Genomic DNA, 26,681 nt, shown 5'->3' with positions numbered 1-26,681 from the left:
GCCTCACTCCACCCTGATCGAGGAAAAGGAATGTTGCTTGTTACAAATCATCACATTCCCAGCTTTGAGATTTAGGTGATGTTTTATGGATTTGTTTTGTACTTTTAAAACAAATGAGCCCTATAGAAACTTTCCTGGTTTCCTGGGAAAGCAGCTTCCATGTGTACAAGGCAGAGGAGCAGGAGAACAGAGGTGACCAGAACAGGCAGGTCCAGCCCTGAAAGAATGGGGCATGAAGGCAGGAAGGGGCAGAGAGGCCGGCACGCTGCACTGCAGCCAGTGGTGCACGTGGGCTCAGAACCTGCCGACCCCCTCCTCTGAGATAAACCACGTACTCTGGTGCTTTCTGTGGCCTTCTTCGGCACGTGTTCTGGTGGGTCCCTGTGAGGCCAGCAAGTGGCCCAGGTGGCTGCAAGGATAAATATTACTTGCGTGAGCAAGCATCATGCTTCAGCAGAAATGTGTACACTCTTCCGTGCGCTGGGCTCTGTCCCAAGGCATTGTCTTATATTGTGTCATTTAATTTTTATAGACCAGAGAGCCAGCCAAATAGCTCAGTGGATTAAAGCACTTGCAAGCAGGCACAGGGGCCGGGGGTTCAGTCCCCGGGCCTGCCATTCCAGCCCCACCCCTGGGGCACACTGAGATGGCTATTGAGACTGGGTGTGGTGGCACACACCTGTAATCCCAGCTCTTGAGAGGCTGTAAACAGGTGGATCACTGAGTCCGATCTAGTGGTGAGACCCTGAACACCCTGTAGACCCTCCCCTAAATACAATAATAATAATAATTTTTATAGACCAGGTATTATTCCATGGATTAAAAAAAGTTCAAATACCAGGGATGAGAGCCAGAATATTTAGCCCATGAACAGCTTTGGCAAAGTAGAAAAGCTAGGAAAACATCCTCCATATTTGTGGCCCTTGCAAAACTAAGATGATAGGAAATATTTTCCTCTTTTGAAGTCTTCTGATGCGAATTTTTAAGAAATGAGAAAATAAATCTCTTCTACAGTGTATTTAGGCCTATGATGTTTACATTCAGCAGGAAAGACAGCTCCCTACCCCAAGAGTAGAATAAATCAGCCAAGTGGCCAGGCTTGAGGTTGGCCCTGGGGGCTTTTCTGAGCTCAAAGAAGGAAGGTGTGCTCACCATCTGCCCTAGATGAAGGCTTGGAGGAGACCCATGCGCCACTGTCTGTGAAAAAGGATTTTCTTCCAGGCCTTTAGTAAAACTGCAGCTTTAAGGAAAATTCATTGTTTAAGTTGCTGAAGTACAAAGAACAGGGACTTCTACATTCCCAAGCCTCTCCTATAGGAATAACCCCGACCTGGCCCATCTGTGAGCCCCACATGAAGACTCACTCGCCCCTAGCGGCACCTTCCACCTGCTGCCCTGCCCAGCGCAGACAGGCTGCGGAAACTCCTTCTAGATAACAGTGGACTCCACAGGCTTTCAGCTTCCAAATGAGATGGCGAAACTCATCTCTGAATCCCGCCGGGAAGTGAAAACACATTGGGAGGAAAGTAGCCGGGAGTCCCAGGGCCATACCCACAAAACCCTGATGAGAAATGAAAGACTTTTTTTTTTTTTTTTTTTTTTTTTGCGGAACCAGGGATTGAACTCAGGCCCTTACGCTTGCCAGGAAAGCGCTTATTCCACTGAGCCATCTCCCCGGCCCCTGAGACTTTCTCATAGACATCGGGATCTACTCCGGGCCTGCCGACCTCCATCTGACGCCGTGTACCGTCTCTGGGATTCTCACCCTCGAGGCCTGTGAGAACGGCCGGGCTCACGCGCCCTCTCTTCCTTTTCCAGACGTTGCAGGTGATCTACCCCTACACCCCGCAGAACGATGACGAGCTGGAGCTGGTCCCGGGGGACTTCATCTTCATGTCTCCCATGGAGCAGACCAGCACCAGCGAGGGCTGGATCTATGGCACCTCTCTGACCACTGGCTGCTCCGGACTCCTGCCCGAGAACTACATCACCAAGGCTGACGAGTGCAGCACCTGGATCTTTCACGGGTAAGGAGGCTCCGGCCTTGGCCCACCACGGCCGACAGCGCATGGCTGGGGCGGACTTCAGGAGGTGGTGAGAAATGAACTCAGTCATGGACGGCGGGGTGGGGTAACAGGAAGTGGAGCCCATGGGCAGGAAGCTGCCTCAGACCTGGTAAAAGAGGGTAGTGCCCTGCCCCTCTTCCTGATCGGAGCCTACTCTAAAGCTGCCCAGGGGCCCGGTTCTCTGGCTGATGGGTGGTGACTCCTCAGTGCTGGGTCTTCACTGCTTGAAGGCCTCTGTCCACCTTGCCCTGGGTCATCACTCTGGATGGATTTTGTCGCAGAGCAGCCAGGGAGATTCCCAGTGTGGGAGACAGGCCAGGCTCAGGATCTCTAACCTTGGGTGCAGGATGCCCTACCTTCAGGGCCACCTTGAGCTGGTCCTCAGATTGGACACACACGTGCCAAGCCACCAGGCACTGTATCTGAGCTAACAGGCAGCTGCCAGAACAGCACCAGGGCACGCTACCTCCATTCTTCCCTAGAGCAACAACTTCCCATCCGCCCCTCACTGCTGCTTGGTTCCCGGTCTGTGCATGCTCTTCCTTCAGAGCAGTCTGTGTGGCTTGGCCGGCTCTGTCATGCTAGATTAAAATAAGAACGAAAGCACCTCCCGTTTCTTAATGCCCGCAACTCAGAGCCAGCCCTTCCCTGGCATGCATGGGCAGCCAGCCAGGGGATGTGTGCTGGGTTGTTTTTCCTCCCTCTTGTTTTTGTCATGTGGCAACACGACGGAGGCAGAATCCCTGGGCAGCAGCTGTGTGGTGGCTGACACTGCCATTGTGACCAGGAGAGTGACATGGAGAGGGGCAGTCTCTGCAGGTGTTCTGCCTGGAGATAAAAGCGAAAAGAAGGCCCTGCCCTGGTGGGCAGCAAGCAGGCAAAGCAGGGGCCCAAAGCCGGAAAGGAATGTTTTCCTCCTGAATAACCCGCTGCATGCCCCTCCCCATCCTAGCAGGCAGCCAGCCCCATCAGAGGCTCAGAGCCGCCTCGTGTACCCTGTCAAGTGCTTTTTCAGAAGTGGTTCAAAATGAAGAAGTTGAATTTCCAATGTATCATTTTACCTATATAAGAACAAGTAGAGGGACCGGCGAGATAGCTCAGCAGACTAAAACGCCTGCTTAGGCAAGCTTAGGCAAGGGCAGGGACCATGGTTCCATGATCCCCAGCGCCACATGCCGCCACCCCCAGGGCGGACTGACCCAGCCACAGAGTCTGGGCCTAGTGGTGCACACCCGTAATAATCCCTGCGCTGGGGAGGCTGAAAACAGGAGGATGAGTCCGAGCTGCGTAGTGAGATCCTGTAACAACCAAATACATTAAATTAAAAAAAAATTAGCAAACACAGTCGGACGCCCCCTGTGATGTTTCAGACAGTGATGGCATGCATGTAAAGGTGTACCGTTTGGTGACATGGTAACCAGCTGACTTGAGTACGCTCCTTCTCAGAATGTGTGCACATTGTTAAATGACAAGGGCAGTAAGGATGGATAAGCTGAGAGCTGAAAAATGGGTGGTCTGAGGAAGCCCACCCCAGCTCTCCTGTCCCCCCCCCATGGGCTGCAGGCTGGAACAGAGAACACTGTTCCCGCACCACCTGTCCCTGACGTAGAGCTCGGGCTGAGCCCACGTGACTTCAGTGAGCAGGTCACACAGTCTGCGTGTCACCTACTTTTATTTTGAGAGGTTAGCAGTGTTTCTACGAAATGACATTTGAAATCCAACCACCAGCATCGACAGCCAACACTGCTAGTGTGGGGAAATACCAGCACCATACCTCGGGACATTTCAATTAAGAATCTGAGTATTAGCCAATGTGATAGTGCATGCCTGTGATCCCAGCTTCTGGGAGGCTGAGGCAGGAGGACCACCATGATTTCCAGGCCAGCCTGAACCACAAAGAGAAACCTTGTCTCAAAAAAAAAAGAATTTTAACCAATACTCTTATATTCAAATCCCAGCTCTCCCATTTGCCAGCTATGTGGCTGTGGCCGGATTACACCACCTCTCTCAGCCTCTTTTTGTTCACTGTAAAGTGGAGGTAAGTTTTGCATTTACCTCATAGGGCTTAGCTTTTCATGGAGCCATGTCAGGTATACAACAGCGCCAAATGTACAGTAGCTATTAACATTCTGAGCACTCCTTTTTTATGTCTCGGGTTTACCAGTCCTCACTTCCATTCTCACCAAATCAAACGTCTCTTCCACAAAGCCATTCTCTGTTTGAGCCGAGGTGGAAATGCCTTGAGGAGCAGTGCCTGGCTCACTGTGAGGCCACCCTCCTTACGTCCTAATCAGCGACAGACCAGAGCAGGTGGAGCCCAGGGCCAAAGTCCTGGCCAGACTCGCTGGGAGCATGCAGAGGGGACCCTACAGCATGCTACGTGGCCCTCGCACCCTGTGTCTCTCAGCCCTCTGGGTACCTCCCACTGCTCCCTGGACTCAGAGCACCCCTGGGCAGCTCATGGAGCCCCACTGCATCCCCTAAAGTGAGTGACTGCACTTCAGGCCTGCCAAGGGCCTTCCATACCATAGGAAGGAGCCAGCACCTCCAAAGTGCTTGAGAAGAGGTTCTGGGTGTCAGCCTGGCTTCCTCCCTACCCTGCTCTCAATATATAGCACCCGTTATTGTCTTCTGGAAACACACACACACACACACACACACACACACACACACACATACACAGGCTGTCTCAGCGGGATCCGTTGATTCAAATGACAGGAGAAGAGGAGGCTGATGTTCTCTTTGCCAAATGAGCGGAAGGGGGAAGAGAAGCTATCCTATCAGCGTCTTCTCAGCTCTAATAAAGACAATAGAGGCCTATACATGCAGGATGTCAGCCAGTTCTTGAGAACCAGGCATTTCTGGGCCCGGAAGCTCTGATGAAGCAGACAGGAAACTGAATTCTCTGTAATGCCAATGTTCTGGAGGGTAACAGTGTAAACTAAAGGAGAAGTGCTGCTCTGTCAGACTGTATGAATGGCATGAGAATTCCTTGGGCTGCAGTTACTTAATTTTGCTCCCAACAGGTTGCATTTGACTGCACGACAAACTTAGTAACACAGCTATATGACACTGGCGGCTCTAGTTACACCCCACACACCTCTGTGAGGAGTAGTTTCCAGCCAGAAGTAGTGTTTAAAGGTTCTAATATGCACAAGGCTGAAAATCAGTTTTTCAGGATACAAGGCCTCTGAGGATTTCACTTATTAGCAGAACGAGTTTATCATTTGTCATTAAAGAAAAGATATGAGTAGGTACTTCTGAGAGCAAAGAAGATAAAACTCATAATTCTTTGAAAAGAAAATCTACTGAAAACCAGTTAGGTTAACATTCCTGGGAGATGCACAAAGTTATTTTCAAAAATAAAATTCTAACCAGCATGGTAGGACGATGCTGGAGGCCCAGCCTCTGTGGAGGTTGAGCCAGGAAGACCCAGAGTTCAAGGTCAATCTGGACTCTGTAGTGAAATCCTGTCTCAAAAAAATCAAAACGATCTGGGCACGGTACTTGCAACCAGGAACCAACAGTTTAACACAGCTTGGGCAATTTAGCGAGACCCAAGGGCAGCACGATGAAAGAGTTTTTAAAAAAAATTCTTATTCTTCTTGTCAGATGGAAATTACCATGGAAAAGATTAAAGGCAAAGGGAATTGTTTATTTCATTTGAACCATAAAAATAGCTGAAAACAGTGGTACATGATTGACACTTTATTATTTTTTCACATGTCCTTGGTGCCAGCCCTGCCTGTGACATCCTAATAAGGACAAAATCATTGGATCCCAGCCCTATCCGCAGGAGCAAAAGCATCTGTTTTCAGTGCAGAAGTCCACTTCCTCCTCCTTATTAGCCGCAGGATAATAAAACAAGATGTTCGGTATAAAACAAGATTTTCCCCCCTCCGCCGGGATGGGTGCACTCTGCTCAGTCCACCCCAGTGCTGTGCTACCGGGGGAGCACCTCCTGCTCCTTCTCACTGGTGTGGAGCGTGGGTGACTCCTGGCCTAAGCAGTTAACAGTTCCTTCACCTTCTTCCGCAGTTCGTACTCCATCTTAAATACGGCATCATCCAGCTCGCTCACGTTTGGTGATGGGGTGTTAGAGAGGCGGCACTATGAGGACCAGGGACTTGGAGAGACGACGCCCCTGACCATCATCTGCCAGCCCATGCAGGTGAGACTGATGACTGCGGTCACACGCTCACATCCAATCAGGACATCAGGACACACTGAGAAGCAATTTATTAAGTGTTGACGTTGCCCTGCTGCCCCCCGCCCAGGGTCTCTGGTCTCTTGAGAATACAATACACACGATTATAGAAAATCTGCTTCAAGGCTAGGAAGAGCCAAGTGAGCTGCGTGAACAGTGACCACCAGCATTTGAGTCTGAGCTAGGAGGAAGGTTGCTCCACAGAGGAGGGAGATCTTGCTCTCTAGTGTAGGAATGGTGCCCATCGCTCTCTCTGCTTTGTACATTGTTGTGAAGATTAAAGAAAATAATAAAGTAAGGCTCCTAGCACAACAGCACATGAGTAAGTGCGTGATACATTACTTTTCCGAGAGAGGTCCGGGAAGAGAGTAGAGAGCAGGAGTTGTTTAGCAGTATGGACAGAGGCAGGCAGAATGTTCAAGTGTGGTGAGGGTGGAAAGCATAGAACACTGGGGATGGAGCCCAGAGTGTGAGTCAGGGAAGGGTAGGAAAGAAGAAAGAGAAGCCCTTTCCCACAACACATGCATTAACCTTATCCGAGCAACTAGAAGCTGATAGAAACGGCTGGCTGCCGTGGACCTGGGAGCACTAAGGAGGCCGACTCTCACCAAGGAAAGAGCTGACTGACTATTGTTAAGAAGGGACCAAAACATCCATAAGGTTCCACCAGCAGTCACAGAACCCAAACGCAGGTGGGCCTGCCTTTGACTAGACTTGCCTATTTTATCATTGAGGAGAAGCTATTGTCCTCCCGAAACCATTTCTGGGAACATCAACGCCGCTGTAGTCAGGCAGCGCAGCCCACATGGTGATTAGAATAGGGAGGCAGGCTTCGCAGCTGGAGCTGGAGCAGACGGCGCTAGACGTAAAAGAGCTACTGGTGTGGTGATAATTCGTTCCTTCCGTGGGACTGAAATGTCCTTAGGTCACCGCCTCATTTTAGAGATGAGACGGATTTGTGACAGTAGAAGTCCTTGGCCCTGAAGAAGCTGATGAAGCATGCCTTTGGGAGAGAACGCAGTCCCACTGGAGGCCTACATTCATGGCTAGTTTTGTCTCTGAGCTGCAACTCACTTGGCCTTTGTGTTTTAGCAGTGGCAAAAGGCTACTCCTGCTGAAAGCCACGGCAGCCATAACACCGCTTCCAGGACACAACGCCCACACACACACTTTTTTTTTTTTTTCCAGAAGTTGAACCCAGAACTTGATACGCGCTAGATCCTCAGTCCATTTTTATTTATATTTTGGGTCTCACTGAGTTGTCCAGCCGGCCTCAAACTTGCAATCTTTCTGCCTCCGGTTCCTAAGAAGGTGGAATCATAGGAGTGTACCATTGCATAGCCCTTCTTATTTGATGAAACACCCGCAGTGTATCTCATTTGAGCCTCAGAATGAATTCTGAGGTCTTAGTATCGGTCTTCAAAGTCGTTATTTTAAAACAGCCAGCCAAAATCTAAGGTTCTCTGGGACTTTTTAAAGCCACACCTTGGCAAAACCTGGGGTGATGTCTACTGAGCTTTGTGCCTCCTCGGGATTCACTCTTCTTCCTCTACAGCCTCTGAGAGTCAACAGCCAGCCGGGCCCTCAGAAGCGCTGCCTCTTTGTGTGTCGGCATGGAGAGAGGATGGATGTTGTTTTTGGGAAGTACTGGCTGTCTCAGTGCTTTGATGCCAAAGGTAAGCACTGTCAGGTCCCTGATCCATGGGTTTATTCAGTGCAGTTCCAGTTGTCCATGGTCATCACAGTCTGAAAATACTTAGTGGAAATATTCAAAAACAAATGATTCATAAGTTTTAAATTGGACTCTGACTGAAGTAGTGTGGTAAAATCTCACACCATCCCACTTCTGCCAGCCTAGGTGAGCCAACTTTTCCCACTGTGTGTGTGTGTGTGTGTGTGTGTGTGTGTGTGTATGTGTGTGTGTGTGTGTGTACTACCCACCTGCCGGTCACCTGCAGTCCATCTTGGTTATCAACTCTACTCTCACCACATCTCAGTGCTCATGTTCAAGTCACCCTTATATAGTAGCCTAACATGACTCACCTCACCACAGAGACATTATACCCTTCCACATCTTCACAGGAAGGGTGAGCGCAGTACATTAAGATATTTAATGAGAAAGACTACCTTTACATAAGTTTCATTGAAGTATATTATCATTGTTCTTTTATTATTGACTTCTCACTGTGCATAATTTAGGAACTAAATTCTATCATAATTACGCTTGTGTAGAAATGCACACAGTCTATGTACAATTTTCAGTAGTAGTATCTTGGTTCGGACATCCACTAAGCGTCCTGGAGCACACATTCTGCCTGTGAAAGGAACTATCGTGCTGTCTTTGGTAGACCTCATGAACTGGTATACCAATTATGGCCTCTAGGGGGCATAGGCAAGCTATATTTACCTACCTGGACTCATGTATGAGTCTGAATACTGTTAGAAAATGCCTCTGATAGGTTGAATCTTTCCTGATTGTCTTGGATCTGAGGGAAGAGCTAAGTGTTCGTATCCCCACTGTACAAGCTGAGGCACAAGAGGCCAAAGAAATGTCTTGCCTGTGGTCATATGGCAAAGTCTGTGTCCAGGATTGGTCACAGTCCCACAGCCAGAATTCCCTCCATTAAATCCCCACCCTGGCTCATCTGGTTCCCTTTTCATATCAGGAGCTTTGTAAGACAGGCGTCAGAAAATGCCACCTGGATTAGAGTGTCTGGTTGTTATTTTCACTCAGAAACTATCTCTTATCACTTCTGTCAGCAGAGCAGGAAAGTAGATTCCACACCAGTCTACTGAATAAAATGTGTCAGATTCAATATTTTACATTAGCTCCAAAGAGTGCAATTCAGTCTCTCAGTCAGGAGGGAAGGGGAAGGGTGTCAGAGCCAACAGAGCAAATCCCAAGAGCAAGAAGCTTACGCAGCTCCTGTCCAACTGTTTTCCTTCCAGGCCGCTACATTCGCACCAACCTGAACATGCCTCACAGCTTACCTCAGCGGAGTGGTGGCTTCCGGGATTATGAGAAAGATGCTCCCATCACCGTGTTCGGGTGCATGCAAGCCAGACTAGTGGGTACGCGCTCCAGAGTGACTGAGCAGGGTTTCCTGGCTCCTTCTTCCAAGGATTGGTGCCGTGGGTGTGTCAGGACGCTTCCAGGGACCTTCCATAATTTTCCAGCAGAGCTAGATGTATTTCTTCAGGTCAGAAGGGATGTATTACACAACCATTAAGTTCCAGGCATGGGCTGGGTTTACAAAATGAACACAGTGTAGTGCTTGCTCAGAAGTATGCTAGGGAAGATTATAACACTGGAGTAAGTGACAGGTCAGCTTCTGACCGTAGCACCCGAAACACAGCCCTAAGAAGAGCAAGGGTGGGAGGAAGGAGCCCAGAACCTGCTGAATTCATGGAGGCTGGCTAATGCTTGAAGACGCTCAGCTCTTTGCAGCCCTGATCTATATCAGCCAGGCAGAGAGAATGCCTCATGCTGCTCAGCAGCTTGCTTTACACAGGTCCCTGGACTGGGGTTTGAGGGCCCACGTGTGAGTTTGTGAGAAACAAACTCACATGTGGATAAATAGCCTACTGTCCGGTACACTGAATAATACGACTATGCACAGAATAGATGGGAGCACAAAAGCCCAAAAAGGGAAGACAAAGAAGAGGAAAAGAGAGGTGAGCTAGAAGAATGCACAAGAGGAAGAGAAGGGTGTTCTTAGGAGAAAAACAATATGAACAGCATCAAGGTGGCTGGGAAAACACGCTGTCTTGTTTCTAGAGCATAAATGGGGAGACCCACAAGGCATAGACTGGCAAGACGAGTACAGGCAAGTTTGCAAAAGACCATAGCCACCATATTGAAGGACAGATTTACCACGTAGGAAAACAAGTGGATTCTACGAAGCAAGCATTAAGGTATCAGATGTCAGGATTTGTCTCTGGCATCCAAGACTATGATCAGTTGAGGCTGGGGAGATGGCTCAGTGGCATAAGTGCCTACCTGGAAAACACAAGGTCCTAAGTTTGATCCCTGGTACAAAAATACATATATATGACCAGGTGAGATTTTGGTTAACACAGAATGAAATTAAAGCTAGATCTAATTTTCTTTTCCTCAAAATACAGAGATTAGAATATTGTTCTGTTTGAAGTCAGGGCATTATCCAGTTTCTATATGTCCCTTAAGGGCACATTTTGCCACTTGTAGCCACCAAGGAGAAAGAATGAGAAAAATAAGATAAGAAGGGGCCTGCTTCTTGGCCTCCTCTGGTGAGTGGATTTGCTAGAAACAAGGCTGACGCTACTGGGTCTGTGAGGACCCGCACTAGGACAGAGGGGTTCACTGGATCTATGGGAGGCACATTGCACTGGGGGTCGAGCTGAGTCCAAGTAAGTCCAACAGGCTGAGTCTCCTCAGTTTTCCTCACAGGTGAAGCCTTGTCAGAAAGTAATACTGTCATCGATCACATCTACTGCTCCCCATCCCTGCGCTGCGTTCAGACAGCACAGAACATCTTGAAAGGTGAGTTTCCCAGGTAGACAGAAGCCCGTTAGTCCCTCATCTCTAGACACTTGATCATCTCAGGGCTCAGGGATTCTCCAGTTGTAAACTGACCTGGACTTGTGAGTAAGGATTCTTTCACAAGAACACTGATTTGGTTCCAGTCGCACATTCATGCTCTGACAGCGTAAGCCAGATAAAAGAAGCATGCAGTAATGTTTTTCCTGAGAACTGAAAGCTCCCTTGAATGACTGTAGGTTTGCAAATCATTTAGAGCTTATGGAGCGGTGACCCATTTTTTTGTTTTTGTTTTTGACTTTTTAAAAAAATTTTATTGAGAAACAAATAGCAATGAGACAGTTTCAAAACCAATTAGTAGGACAGTGTCAATAATTAATATATTGCATATTGTTGTCTTCTTAGTGGTTATTCATAGTACAAGATGCAGACATGATATCCTGTCCAAACACTATTACTACAAATCTTTCTTCTCATTGAATTAAGAGAAAGTAGCTGTATATCTATCCTATTTTGTATATACAGATACAAAATGGTCCTTCATTTGTATCCCCTTTTTTTGTTTGTTTAGTTTTGTCAGAGACGGATATTCCATTGCCATTTAAATATTGTAAGTGCATGAATTCAGCAAAATAATCCAATATAGTCCAGTAGACCATAATAGTAGTGGGTTATCCACAGGACTGGCAATGTCAGAAGCTGTTGACTTGAGCCTTTTACAGCTCAGCATATTGATATGGCTTTACTTTTTATATCTCATTTTTATACTTTTCTGCTGGATGGTTAAGACCAAGATAAAGCAAGACCTATGTAACAAGAAAAGTAACTTTTGTATCTGCCAAGGCCAGTCAAATCCCCTCAGGATTTATCCTGAAACCCTGTACTGAAATTTGTAGATCCTTTGTGGTTTGTTTGACCCTTTCTTTTGTACTTGAATAGCCCAACAGTTTTTCACCCAGCTTTAACCTCTTGTTCTCCAGTTGTTTGCAGCCTCAGTGGTGCTGCTGGGAATCTCAAATCTTGATTGTCCTTGTTTCTTTAGTCAATAAGAAAGACTTTAAAAGCAGTGCTCAGCTTTTACCCTAAAACCCATACAACTGTGCAGTACAAAGATCTCCATTCTCATTTTTTTGTCGATTTGGTTTTAGTTTTCTGAGACAGAGTCTTGCTGTATAGTTCAGGCTGCCCCTGAAATCACTATGTAGGCCAGGCTGGTTTTGAAGTTATGGCAATCCTCTTGCCTCAGCCTCCTGAGTGCTGGGATTACAGGTGTGCACCACCATGCCTGGCTTCCACTCTTATTTCATTGGAAGAAAAACTGGGGATAAGGCCAGCGAGATAGCTCAGCAGACTAAGCACCTGCTTAAGCAAGTGCAGGGACCAGGGTTCGATACCCTGCACCACAATGCCATGTCAGACCTGGAACCCCAGGTGCACCGTGTGGGCCACCAAGTCCAAGCATGGTGGTGCACACCTGTAATCCCAGCGCCAGGGAGGCTGAGACAGGAGGATCACCACCAGTCTGAACTGGGTAGTGAGACCCTGTACCAAATTTTAAAAAGAGAAGAAAGAAAAAGAAAAGAAGAAAAACTGGGGATAAAAAGAGTTGAGTGGGACAACATAAAAGCCATAAACAGCCACATCAGTAAAAACTTGTTGCTATCTATGTGTCTTCTAATCGTTAACTTTAAGTAAACCTTCCTTTCCCTACAGCATTTCTGTATTAAATTTGTGCAGAGAAACTAAACTAAATACAATATTAAAAAAAAAAACTAAGCTAATATAAAGGGACAGTTTATATGCTGAGAGTAATCACCATCCAATAAAACACAGAACTTCTGCACCAGCCCATAAAAACATTAGGTTTATGGATACAGAAAATAAATAGTTTGCATGCTATTTAAATATGATTAAAGCTATGGTGCCGTCATGGGGGCTAGGAGGCTAGCTAAGTGTTTTGGTAAGACAGTTGTGGAATTTGCTTTAGAAAGAGAAATCATAGTCACGAAAAATTGAGTAAGTTATCGATGACTCTTTGCTTTTTTCCACCTCAAATAAAACATGACTTACAGCTATCATCTATTCCAAAATTGAAGCCTGAATGTTAAACTCATGTGTTAGTAAAATATAAAAATTACAAGCCTTGTCCAAATTCTCTTGCTTCCCACTTTCTTTCAGCTGTGCATAGCATTTAGTAGGAAGAAGAATAACGGACTTACAATTTTGATAGTAGCTTGGCCTGTGATTTATTTTTCCACTGAGAACATAATGGCATTTCTTTCATCTTCATTTCATTTTATTTTACCCCTAAGGTTTACAACAAGAGAATCACTTAAAGATTCGTGTGGAGCCTGGTTTATTTGAGTGGACAAAGTGGGTTGCTGGGAACACATTACCTGCGTGGATACCTCCGTCAGACTTAGCTGCAGCCAACCTGAGTGTTGATACAACCTACAGGTAATGCCTGAAACTGTTGCTCCCCACATTGTCACTAGGCCAGGATGTAGAGCAGATGAAGGGACAGCCAGCCAGCCTATGAGCCTGGGCAGTAGGGATAGACGTCAGACGATGGTTTCTGGAGCCAAAAAAAAAAAAAAGCCAGCATGCCTTTGTATTTACCACTGGTCTGACTTGCACCTTCTATTCCAACCCACTCCTGTGTTGGATTTCCTGACTTCACTGTGCCTATTTCAGCCTACTAGCAGAACCATTTGGCATCCCAGAACACACATTAGCTGAAGATAATGTAGCCTGGAAGCTCAGGAGATGAGGGAGGTGACCATGTCTTACCTTGGATTTCCACTTTTAATTTTCCCAAGCATTTTTAGTTTTCTATCCTCTGCTCGTCTACTATTGCTATAAAATCCTGGAATGCTAAAAAGGCCACATTATAAGAATTTTTTTGTGGTACTAAGGATGGAAACCAGGTCTTTGTAATGGTGTCCCAGGGGGTTACATCACTGGCCCAGCAAGCCATATATATATATATGAGTTCAAGGGAATCAGCTAAAGTTATACATTAATGACCACATAAGAAAGTAATACTGATGACAGCCAGCATTTATTGATCAATTTCTGCTTCTCAAGTATTGTGTAATATGCTTTACAGTCATCTTCAATCCTTTTCTGTTGATTTTCCCCTTAGATTAGTAACCTGTCTATGCTAGCATTTATTTTTAAAGTGCAGATTGTGAACAGGTTCATAAGACACATGTACGTAATTAAGAATTAATTGACAATAGTGCTATTACATTAACTTTCAAACATTCACTTAGCATCTGTAAAATCTCTGCGAAAGGACCGACAGTCCATGCCATATAGTGGGAAATTCAACTGATGCTTCTTAGAGTAGACTTTGGGACAAGTGACCAAAATAAGCAGAGCTGTTTTCTTTGAGAGATCTGTCATTTCACATACTCACCCGAGCCCCCATTGCAGCCACAAGAGGTTCTGGCTATGGAGGAGAGGATGTCTCTTTTCCACCGTACTCATTTTCCTGCCCTGCAGATGCACCTTCAGATAATCTGATTACTTTATCATGCATTACTTCTTCTTGCCTTAAAGGAATCTGCAGTACTTGAGGATAAAATTGAATCTGTCGGTCAGGCCCCCTACTCATAGGCTTCACATTTTGATCTCTGGCCACTGTTTTCCTGCTCTTGGGGGGCAGGGTGGATAGGAATGAGTTGTTTGCAGGCCAACAGGCATCCTCCCCCTGGCCCGCAGAGAGCTCGAGTTACGGCCAACATGGGTGAAGTGACTTCCGTGCCTCTGCATCCAGACGGCTTAGGCTGACCGTGAATGTGTCTGATTTCCCATCAATGACTCAGCAGCGCTTTCCAAGCTGGACTGTGGAGCTCCCTGGGCTGGTTCTCACTGAGCCTGCCCATGCCCACACAGACCCAGATCCAGGTGCACACAGCCCACGTCCCCCAGCCCAGGGCGATCCGAAGGCTGCGTGCTGGGGAGTGGGGATCAAGGCATGGTTCTCGCCCCATACTTCTGTCTTCTCTTCAGCAAATCAAAATTTAATTCAACCCTGTTGAGTTTGGGATGGGGCCAGAAAGATGAAGCCTCTAATTCTACAAATCAGTTGAGAAGGCCCAAGTTAAAAGCATGTGAGAGAAACGGCCCTAGGCTGAAACATCGCCTGAAGTTAATGATGCCAAGTGAGCAGGCCTTTTGTCATGCCCAAATGATAGAGGCACATGGTGATGAGAGGAGACGCAGGCTCCGAGAGCCAGGTGGCGAGAGTCAGGCATGCTCTCCAAAGGTCCCTGTCATCTTGCAGTCAGGCCCAGCAGAGAACAGGAGGGACGGGGCCCAGAAGTCTGGTTAGGGAAACTTATCAGACTGGTGACTCATATCCAAGCACATGGACAGGAGGCATGAGAGTAGCCTAGAGGCTGCACGTAGATGGAGGCCTCTGTTCTGGGAGGCTAGCTGGGTGGCAAGACAGGAAAACCAAAGTGCACACCAATGTGGCCGGGCTTTAGACGAGGAACTGGGTCCTGACAGTTGGAAAAAAGGAACTGAGAGAGGGCCTCAATGTAGAGCACTGGAGGGCAACAGATCAAGCTTTGAGTCAGGCTCAAGCCACAAGCTTGCACCAGAGCAGGTAGGGGCTGGGGAGTAGACAAGGAGGAGGGATTTTCTGTAGGCACCACCTGAGAACCTGGAGCACCGAGTACCAGATCTGGTGGCGGCTGGAAGCCCACCTGACTCGTGGACAGTACAGTACCGTGCGGGTGCAGCTAGCTGTCCCATGTCCTTCAGAACTGAGCAGACTCCAGCCCTTCATAGGTTCAACTTCAAGGTGCTGGGAAAGGCTGAAGCAAGAACTGCTCAGGAGGAGCTAGATCCCAGCAGCCATCTTGTTCTGCATTGACATAAAGCCTATCTGTCACAATGTGGTCTTGCCCTTGAAATGAGCCCATGAATCACACATCCAAAGTGGTCTTGCCTCTCAGTGTGTGGCGGGCTCGGTGTGGCAGCTCCATGGAGACCAGGTGATACAGGTAGTAATGGAACTGGATGAGAGGTAGAAATGGGGAGAGAAAGCATTTGCCTTGGGACAAACAGGTCTGGCCCTAACAAGTGGTGATTTGTGTCTCTACCTGTCCTCAGGGTAGGGTAAGGGTCAGGAACTGTTCCCAAGAGAAGCAGGAAGGCTGGGAAATTAGACAAAAGCAGGTCTCCTTCATGTGGAGCAATACGGTCCCACTTCTCTGCACAGTAAGGCCAAGAACACAGAAAGCCCACATGATGAGGGCACTGGCAAAGGCTTTCCAGCATGGAAGATCAACTCACCGGCCAGACCTGAGGCCCAGATTCAAGTCTAGGCTGTGAGAGTTGCTAACAGTGAGAGCAAGTCAATTGTTGCCTTCTGGAGCCTTAGTTCTGTAACTTGGGATTCACAAAAGTGTTCCTGGGAAGATTATACTAAAAGAATGCAGGCGGGGCACTGGCGTGGGGTCTGATGCATGGGAACCACTCACAAAGGTGTACTAACACTAACAGCAGCAGTAGTAGTAATGTACTCTGCTGGACACAGCGTGCAAATTTCACTTTTCCAACATACCAACCACCTGCCCCTGGAACCATGCACCCAGTAATAGAAGACACAATGAGAAAATAGAAAATTTAAAGGGCACAAGTATTCTCAAAGAACAAGATGAACCTCTGAGGGAACTCTGTAAGTAGTAAAGAGAGCTTACAGCAAGCAGAGGAAGCAGCCCCCATGAGCACTGCTGACTGATTACCACACTGGGTGCTATGGCCTTCTCAGATACCTCTGTGAATTGTCACAATTACCATTTACGTCTGTGGCCTTCCCACCCAGTCCATCCATCAGAGAGTTTCTCAGCACAGAAACTGGGTTCTCGTCATCTGTACGTTCCCTAGGTTTCTAGTACCAGGTACAATAAGTCTCTGACCTAGTGAGGTTCATAGGTCTGATTGGTCCAGTCTGACAGAGTGACTCTTACACCGTACGGTCATGAAAGCTCGCTGCTCGAATGTTCCTATGCTGAGGACTTCCTGTATGTTTTGTGTTCCAGATAAGAAGAAAAAGGCTGGTAGAAAGTTCATAACCGCACAAACCAGATGGAGTGGTTTTAAAACTGATCCTCCGTATATTGTCCTCTAAAGGGAGGCCTGAGATATTTCAGGCGATCAGATAAAGAGATCTAATCTCCGCCTTGCTTCCTGTTGGCTGTGTGACTAAGTCCATCAGTGACCAATGCCCAGGAAAAGCAGTCACGCTGCTTAATTACACTGTGAATGACAGGTCACCCTCATACCGTACGTGGAGCCTGCATTTCTGCTCTTGTCACTCTGGCCTCCAGTGTAGTAGAAATCCTGCACCTCTCTCCTTCCTAGGGCCCCAGATACAGGGGGACTCTAAACACGCCTGAAATGAAGATGCAGAGTGACATTCATCGCAATGTCTCAGGATCAAAATGTTTTAACATTTGTTTCGTGTTACAGACCTCACATTCCAATCAGCAAATTAGTGGTCTCAGAATCCTACGACACTTACATCAGTAGAAGTTTCCAAGTAACAAAGGAGATAATAAGCGAGTGTAAAGGGAAAGGTGAGCGATACTGTTTTGTTTTCTTTCTTCTTTAGGTGACGTTATATTGAGCTGCGTATTTAAACTTGCACTCACGTATCCAGCATGGTTAATAATGGCCTATTCAAGGTGTTTGAAATTTCTTTCAGAGACTTGCTTATAGGAAAGAAAATACATTTCCAAACTATCTACTAGATAGTTTCACATTAAATTTATAACATTCTCTGAGTACCCAAAATGCTAGATATTCCAGGGAACACCCCAGACTTAGTTACTACATTAAATAATACAGATTCTGTGTTGTAGCCAGAATTCATGCACCTTGTGCAGATCACCTATGCAGTTTCTAGAAGCTGTCTAGAATAACACTGCTTGCCTATAACTGATCCAAGAGAGTAGATTCCACACGCAAACACACCCACTGTCCCTGTTGCCACCAACCAAGAGCAAAGCTGTATAGGGTCCAAGTATCTTTGCTACTGTTTTTTTGTTTTGTTATGTTTTGTTTTGTTTTCTGTATTTTAGGGAAAGGTCTACAGGGTGTTCAGGGTCTCACTACTAGATTGGAATCGTAGCGATCCATCTGTTTATATCCTTCCAAGAGCTGGGATTACAGGCATGCACCACCATGCCCAATCTCAGTTGCCATCTCAGCACACCCTAAGGGGCAGGGCCAGCACGGCAGGCCCAGGGATCGAACCCCCAGCCTCTGCACCTGCTTTCTGGTGCTTTAATCCGCTGAGCTATTTGGCCAGCCCATCTCTTTGCTATTGTGATTGCTCAAAATTGAGCTCAGATATTTAGTGATATGTAGGACTAACCACTCAGTATAAATGTTAGGATAGTATATTTGTGCACACTGGGCAGAGACTGGAATTATGTACAAGAAACTGTTAGCAATGGGCAACAGGGGACAGATGGCTCCCAACCCCCTGTCATCAGCCTGAGCTGCTCCCTGTCATGAGGACCCCCAGCAGGGGCTCTGGGCCAGGTTTCCAGCAATCTCCATGATGCGGCAATAGTATTTAAGCCCGAAGTGGAAAGGTTGGCACTGGGGACCCTGTGGGCGTTGGACAGTTCTGCATCTTGACTGAGCTGCCTGGAGCTGTGTGCTTACGCACAGATTCAGGCTTGTGAGCCTAGAAGAGATTTGAATAAGATGCAGGGTTATACCAGCATCCATTTCCTGGTTTTCATAGTGTGCAGTAATTACAAAGGATGTGCTCACTGGGAATCTATAGAATAATTTTTCTTCTTCGTTTTTCCTTTCTAAATTTTTTTTCCAGGGCTAAGGCTAAGGATTGAACCCAGGCCATTATGCGTATTAGGCAAGCTCACTACTACTGAGCTACAGCTTCTGTCCCTGTTTGAAAATGTTTTTATACGTACTAATTGTACATGTTAATGAGGGACAGTGTGATATCTTAATGTCTATACAGTAGTAATTATCCAGGCAGAATAATTAGCTTTTCCCTTTCCATAAACATTTATCATTTCTTTGTGTTGGGCATAATTATTTTAAGATAAAATCTTTGTTTATTTTAAATAGGCTGCCTTAATGATAAGAATTTTTACAGTATTGCTTGGACAACTTGTCTTTGAAAATGCTTGTCCCAGAATGTGTAGCTTTCAGGGCAGTGTTTGCAAAGTTCACACATGCCTTTCCAGCTACAGTCTTCCCACTCCTTGTTTCCATCCCCAGGAAATAACATTCTCATTGTGGCCCATGCATCCTCCCTCGAGGCCTGTACCTGCCAGCTTCAGGGCCTGTCGCCTCAGAACTCCAAGGACTTCGTGCAAATGGTCCGAAAGGTAATTCATTTTGCATCCGGGGCCCAAGATGCCTGGTAGTTTAATAACGGTTCAGTGACTGACTTAATTTCTTCGAAGCATGCATTTCACACTGAGCTAAGGGGATTCACTTTCACTTACCCAAGATACATTGAGTAGGACTCTGCATATGGCACTTTATTAGGCTTCGTGTAAGAGGAAAAGATGTGTTAGCGCTAGTTCCAGCTTGTAAGAGCTCAAATTTAGGAAGCAGCTTGGAATTCTGAGCGATGAGGGACGATGGAGTAGAGGAACGGACGTGAGCTCTGGCCAGAAGCTTAACTAGACGCAAGGTCCTAACAAGTAGGCCAGGTGGGGGAGGCGAGGAATTAAGGGATCCTCATCCCACTGAAAGGCAAGCCTGGGAGCAAGGCAGCAAGACAGAACCCCAGGGGCGGCCCCTACTTTTGTTTTTTTGGTGTTCTGTTTTGGTTTGGGGTTTTTTTGTGCCTGTGGAAGAGCTTTTCTGGTCAGCTACCTTCCACAGCCCCCTCAGGCAAGTCTGCCACTTCTTTTCACTACCACCAGAGCACCCTGTTCAAACTCTTCCTCATTTCTATAAAACTTATTTATACATCTGTCGTTCCCAGTAATCTGCAAACTGCCAGAGGGCAGGGATTTCTGTCTTGTTCATTGATGTCTTTGGACACCTAACAGGAAAGTAAGTTTTGAAATTGTCAAGTAAAAAAGAAATTGTCAAATTAGCAAAGGCACAGCTTCAAGTTTGAATGTCACAGATACCTATGAACCACGCACTTCCTGGGAAAAGATGAAGCAAAGGTGGGACAAGTTATTTTTGGGTTTTTTTCTTCCTTTTTTTGCGGTACCGGGGATTGAACTCAGGACCCTGCGCTTGTCAGGCAAGCACTTATTCTACTGAGCTATCTCCCCGGCTCCTAGTTTTTTAAAAATTGAATCTTCTTTCCCATTGTGCCCGGGTGTCATTTCAGAAATACGTGAGGGGCCTTTTTAACCTGACATGCAATCAGGGGTTAACTCCTATGTCTTTAGCTTTCTGGTAGCCCCCACTCAGCTCAGAGTGTGTTTGCTGAGGTTTCGGTTCCCCGTGGCCAACTAAGACGCCAAAACATAGGACGCACTCTACAATAAGAGAAAAGGAAAGACCACGCTCATGTTACTTTTATTACAGTGACCACGTTCACATAACTTTCACTAGAATATGCTTTTATACTTTATTTCATATATTATTGCTGTTAGTCTCTTCTGTGCCTAATTTATAAATTAAACTTTATCATAGATATGTATGTATAGGAAAAACTGTATATAGGGGTCAGAACTGACTGAGGTTTGGGGCATCCACTGGGATCTTGGAACATGCCCATGGATAAGGGGCACGCTATATATATAACTTTGTTCTCTTTCTCCCCACCTGGCTAAGCAGCAATCTATTTTAAAAAAAAAACAACAACACTTATAATAGGGCACTCACTTTTGATAGATCCTTCTGGCGAATCCTCTTGCAGTACTGTCTTAGTTACTTTTCTCATTGCCACACCCATGAGTTAAGTGAAGAACAGTTCATTTAGCACATAGTTTCTAGATATTTCAGTTCAGGATTAGCTGGCTCCAAGGCAGGGTGGCGTGGCAGAGGAAATCCGGTTCATGGCAAGCAGAAAACAGCGGAGGCAAGCAAGCAAGCAAGCAAGCAAGGGATGACCACTTCTGCATCTGCCCCTCATTTTTTATCCAGCCTGCTTGGGCGGTGGTTCTTGTACCCTTAATCCTAGTGCCCTTGAGCCTAGCATTACACCGTGAATCAATCCCAGCATCAACTGCTGTAGATCCAGGCACCTCTGAAAACGCCCCACCTGTGACCACGGTAGGCTTAGGGGAGACATCTGAACACTAGTCGTGACAAGTACAAGTACTCTTTTCCCCATTTATTAGTTCTATCCATTTTGTGTCATTTACTGGCTTTTTTTTTTTTTGGTCTTTTTGAGACAGAGTTTCACTATGTAGCTCAGGCTGGCCTTGAGCTCACTTTGTAGCCCAGGCTAGTCTCAAATTCACATTGATCCTCCTTCTGCCTCGGTCTCCCAAGTTCACAGATTACAGGCATGTGCCACCACATCCAGTGCCATTTATTGGCTTTTGAAGGAGGTGTATCTCTGCATAGCCTCTGAATGCCCATTCATTATAATGGGAATAACTAATTCCCATCATACCAAGGACACCTGAATACCCTTCTATTTAGGGTTGAAAGGTAAGGTACTAACACTGTTTTCTCTTTCCCCCTTGCTCACTGCTCTTGCTGCAGATCCCATACCTGGGCTTTTGTTCCTGTGAAGAATTAGGAGAAACTGGAATATGGCAGCTGACAGACCCACCCATCCTTCCCCTTACCCACGGACCCACTGGGGGCTTCAACTGGAGGGAAACACTGCTGCAAGAGTAAGCCCACGAGGGCTGAGAGGGAACATTCTTTTGGAGAAGGATCTGCTGGGTATTCAGTAACAGTGGAAAACTCTGCACAGCGTTCTAAGTGGGCAGCTCAAATTTAACACACTTCCTTTCATGCTTAAGGTTCTTCTGACTTTGAGACTACAAAAATGAGCAAAAGACATGATTCGGGGGCAGAAAAATGCATCCTCTTGGGACTCTTGCTTAGCTATCAAGGCCTTGGAGAATCAGCTTCCTGAACCTGCTCCCGCTGCAGCAGAGGCCCAGCTTCATCCTTGTTCAGGGTGTGGGTAGCTAAGGCGCTTTGCTTCTCCCTACCGGAGCTACTGCCCCCTCCCAGGAGGGATGTGGGAAGGAGGAACGTGTCCAGAAGGCAGTCTGGGGATGGGATGGACATTCTGCCGAGCTCCATTTTCAATTTAGTCAAAACTAAGCTGACAAATCCTGCTAAGGTTACTAGAAAACATGCCCCACTGAGAGTTGTCCTTAGGTTACACCTCCAGATCTACCCTCAGTAGACTTGGTCCATTAGCATTGCTGACTCCCAGACACCCGCTGAAGGAGTGTAGTATTTGCCCTGGTATTTTCTCATTTTCTCGCAGGGGTGGGGGTGGAGGGCTTCCTACTTCTATCCATGAAATGGTGAGAGAAAGCACTTCTCCAAAGCACTTTTAGGTTCTCAAGAGGAAGATCAGATAAATGTGAGGCATATTCAAGCTAGGTGCAGAGAACTTGCAAAATATAAAGTACACTGGGGTTACCTGCGCTGCAGCCTGATGAGCCGAGCACTTCTAAGTCCCCAAGATTGGCTTGTCTTTGCCCCCAGACTCTGACAGTGGTAACTAGCTAAGGAGGTCATTTTGAAAGGATGTGTGTTGAGTGCATCATGTGGATCTGCAGGAAGCTCATTCCGACACCGTGGACGTTGTGACAGACCACAGCAAGGGCCCGGTTATGGTGCTGCCCAGTACGCACCAGCCAAACAATGTCCGAGGCTGCACCCATGGTACCCAGATGTAGAACGAAGTCAGGGAAGTAATGTAACTGGTGGCAGTCATGACTGCGCTACTCCTTGGGCTGTCCTCTTCCTGTTTGTCTTTCTCTGATGATTTAAAATCTATAGGAGGTAGGGCTACTTGAGGGAAGCTGGAGGACCATAGCCTGGTTTCTCACTACAGATACTTCCTGTATTTAGAGGGAGTTTATTTAAAAGAAAAATAAATGACAATCAAACCAAAACATCAGTTATTAATGTCTATTTAATTGTGTAAGTAGCTGACTATTATTAGAGCCGCAGACGGTGGTCTGGTAGGCTAGAGTTCACCATGTGGAATGTGTGTACATTGCAAAACCCCAACCATTTAAACGAAATATTAGTATTTGACAAATCTATATGAGCTGTAGCCACATTGAATAAATTGTAAAACCCAGACATATGTTTATAAAAATAGACCTGTACTGGTATTTGAAATTGAAATTAGACAACTGCTGGAAAAAAAGAAGTGAAAGGTGATTTGCTACATATGTTAGCAAAAGGATTATGATTATATGTTTTAAAGACACCTAGAGAAATATGATATGAAATTTCCATTTTAAGAAACAAACTGTGGTTTCTCCTCGCATTGCACCATATTGCTCTGGCTTCTGACCATAGAAATCACTCTGTGCTGACAGGATTCTGTGTTTGAACCTTGCAGGGTCTAGGGTGGAAATTCTCCCACTAAAGTTCGTACAACTCACATTTCAGCTAACTTCATGAGGTTACTGCCCCTGCCACTCGTTCTGCTGGTATTGATAAAGAAGTGGGTCCACTGTTTAATCATATCTATAATGTTTATAGACTCACCACAAGTTCTCATGGGTTTTGAATGCTTAGAATAATACTTGAACACTTCATATCAAATTTCCTGAAAACTGTAGGAGTGTGTTCTGGACAATGTCTGTACTTTTATAAAATAGAGTTGAAAATGTGTTACCCCATCCATCTTTCTTCAGGATGTCCTATGATGTCCTGAGAATCAGTTGGATGACAGAGCTTCATCCCATTGTCCTTAGTCCAGTATCAGGTAGCCTTAGGCAACAATCTACAGAAGCCAAAGGAAGAATGGGTCTGAAACAATTTTCTGAATAATTTGGGTGGAAAACCTTGAATATAAGAAAAATTATATTCCTCTGCTGTAATCAACTAGATTGCTTATCAAAATGGCTGAGTAATTTGAATTCACATTGAAATCTTATTTCACACTTAACTACTTAAAAAACTAAAGTTGGACTCCAACCAAGAAATGATAAATCATGTTGAATCTATGTGTAATAAAAGAGACAACTGTTTTTCCAAATTTCACGTTCTTATAAAAATTTTAGATTGACATTATAACCTGAAGTTAAGGTGTGCTTTTTCTGACCTGAGGCTGATGTTGATTAAAACCTGTGATACATGGAGGAAGGATAGAAAAGAAATGAGGGAAAGAATTACCAGAAAAGGATCAAATGATTTCTTATATAAAGGATTGTTTTTGAAGTTAAAAAGCTGTTGGAAATAAGCTAGTGGAAATAAATTAGCTAAAGGGCTTGGTCTAGGATTGCAAATCTCAGTGTGCTCCTACAAGTGTGCTACATCAGTGTGCTAAAGTCCGAGTGCTAGCTATAGGTAGAGCTTGGCTTTCTGTGATCTTAAAATGCCACATTGGTTCCTTGTGGACCAGAATAAAAGGCGCATTTTAATGCATGGGCTGAGGGTTTCATTTTCCCAGGCTCTGCTCCCCATCATTTTCTGGGCACCAGAAGCCTCCCTGATAGGAGCTGAGGTGACAGTGTTTCCCACTACATTTAGATTCAGAGAATCTGAATGGCTGATTAAATGGCCATCTGATGGCTGAAAGAGGGGGGTATTTTTCACCCTGTAGTGAAAGGCTTAGAGGAGTTTCTACTTTTTTTTTAAATTATACTTTAACCAAAGACTTATTTTAAAGTAATCTTATATTTGAAAGATGACTTTTGCAAAATAAATGAATAAATGCCTTCTGGAATATCAGGTTGATAAATCATCGTTGATCATTTTCTCGTCAGCCATGTCTGGGACGCACATAGACTGTCCCATTGTGTGTAGCATTGCCATAGATGTTTCTTTTCCACTCAACTAGCTGTATTCGTATTAAAATGAAGTCTCCTATTTCAATTACCTAGTGTCGTTGAGAAGGCATTGAACAGCAGCAAGAAGAGAAGTCCCTATCTGTTGCCTTTGTAGAAAGGCTTCCCTGTGTGGTAGCGAGGCACTCCCCCACCAGTGTTTAAATCTAAAAGCGGTGATGAATTGCTCTTTTGAATCCACTGAGTCGTGCATGTGTTAGAATACAGATGAACCTCCGTTTAATTTTCACAGGCTTTAGTGCAGTCTACTGCACTGAATCGGCACCGCGAAGTTAGCTGATGAGGCTCTGGTGATTTGCATTTAAATTATAATCCAGCCTGCAAGTGAGAAGGAACAGGCTATGGTTTGAGGAGGCTGTCGTGAGGGAGGGATGAGACTGATGGAGAAAAGGGTGAGGGACAGAGGAGGAAGAAGTGCCTCAACATCAATTTGGATTAATGTTGACTTTCCAGAGGTGACAGAAGCATGCTGGCAGTGTTGGCAGATGCACTGCATTTTTTAAACATAGGATTAAAATTGGATTTGCTTCTCTTTGATACTTTAACAGATTGAATTTTCCTAGGAAAGTGACTAGCTAATATACTGAAAATTTAAGGGAAGGGGAAAAAGATTGCCTCACATTGCAGAGGAAATAACTTGATTTTTAAATACATGTAACATTAGGTTTGGTGTATGTAGGCTTACGATTATAGTGATGAATAGTCAAACTTAATAGACAATCAATTCTTACAAATATTTTACCCAGTATTACTTAGTTGCCATAACAACAACAACAACAACAAAAATCAGAATTCTGCAGCTGTTCAGCTAATTATGGACTCTATACAGGACACATATGTATAATGAAAAATGTGTAATGTTTTTTGTCAATTGCCAGTCAGGTGGGGATGCTACCCCAAAGCTTTTTGTTATGCATAGACCATTCTAAACCTGCTATGTGGGGGAGGCATATGGTTTCTCATTTATAGGACTATTGTATCATTTTTTTCTATGTGATTCCAGTGTATTTATTTGAAAAATAGTTTGTATTCACCAAAAGGAAGACCACACCTGTCTGTATTATCAGATTCCTTGTACATTCCCTGTGCCATTTGTGCTTTCCTGGCCTAGAGCTTGTCCCCTGATAGAACCGTGGCACCATTGTAACCAGCCCGCTGCACCCCAGGCCGGTCACCACGCAAGTGGTCCCTAGGTGATTTAATAAAGAGAACTGGTGTCCTCGGTTGATCCAGAGCAATCACATATTAAACCCTGGGCGGTGTCTGCTGCTATCGTGTTCTCAGATGTTAACTGTGGTCATTTTGATTTTGGAAGTGTCCATTAAAATATGATTCTTCTCTCAGCTGGCCTGAAAGATGCTTGCGACTACCTGAGAAGGCAGAGGATGCTCAGCAACTGTGTGGGACTCAGAAACTGTGTGGCTCTCAGAGGTGAAAACCCACCCGCGACTGAGGAAGCAAGCTCTAAAATGCTTTCACTTTTTCCCATTTGCAAACCGTTGATGACACAAAGTAACTTTCCTTCTGTAACCCATACCACAAAGTAGAACTTTTAAAGGTTAGATTTTGTTTTTTTTCTTCAGAGACAAGTAGGCTCTCCAGGCCTCTGCAGACCCCGGGCATACACTGCCACCCCCACCTCCCCGCAGCCCAGATGCATAGGCAGAAGGCGTGGACGCTGGCACCTGGAGATCTGGTCTGGTTTCGGTTCCATGGCAGGGAGGAAGGAGAGAGCCAGGTCTGAGAAGGGATGAGACAAACCTGGTCACTCTCTCTCATTCGAGTTGCCCCCTGGCGGTTCTGGTTGGGACAGAGTCTACCAAACCTGCAGAAGAGGAGGAGATGGCTATGGGTGATGATGCATCCTCTGTCTCCTAGAAGCTACCTTTGAATAAACCCTTTTTTCCTTTTTT

The 26,681-nt window shown here is 45.8% G+C and overlaps 1 protein-coding gene across 4 annotated transcripts in view; it reads left to right on the top strand.

Annotated features, from left to right (window-relative positions):
- Positions 1–26,059, top strand: part of Ubash3b (ubiquitin associated and SH3 domain containing B) — a 153,181-nt gene extending 127,122 nt beyond the window's left edge. For 3 of the 4 annotated variants that reach the window (XM_023721121.1, XM_023721119.1, XM_023721120.1), the window contains exons 6-14: positions 1,819–2,027; positions 6,105–6,237; positions 7,829–7,949; positions 9,223–9,345; positions 10,691–10,795; positions 13,105–13,249; positions 17,282–17,388; positions 19,070–19,179; positions 21,476–26,059. In XM_023721121.1, coding sequence (XP_023576889.1) covers positions 1,819–2,027; positions 6,105–6,237; positions 7,829–7,949; positions 9,223–9,345; positions 10,691–10,795; positions 13,105–13,249; positions 17,282–17,388; positions 19,070–19,179; positions 21,476–21,613 — 1,191 coding nt within the window. In that variant the 3' untranslated portion in view covers positions 21,614–26,059. The remainder of the gene's footprint in view (positions 1–1,818; positions 2,028–6,104; positions 6,238–7,828; positions 7,950–9,222; positions 9,346–10,690; positions 10,796–13,104; positions 13,250–17,281; positions 17,389–19,069; positions 19,180–21,475) is intronic. The other variant, XM_004636398.2, reaches the window with a different exon arrangement.
- The last annotated feature ends 622 nt before the right edge of the window (positions 26,060–26,681 follow it).

The sequence above is a fragment of the Octodon degus genome, unplaced genomic scaffold, assembly GCF_000260255.1.
Source record: "Octodon degus isolate 3935 unplaced genomic scaffold, OctDeg1.0 scaffold00080, whole genome shotgun sequence".
NCBI lineage: Eukaryota > Metazoa > Chordata > Mammalia > Rodentia > Octodontidae > Octodon > Octodon degus.
The sequence above is the reverse complement of the archived record's forward strand: the minus strand, read 5'-3'. Positions and strand labels throughout refer to the sequence as shown.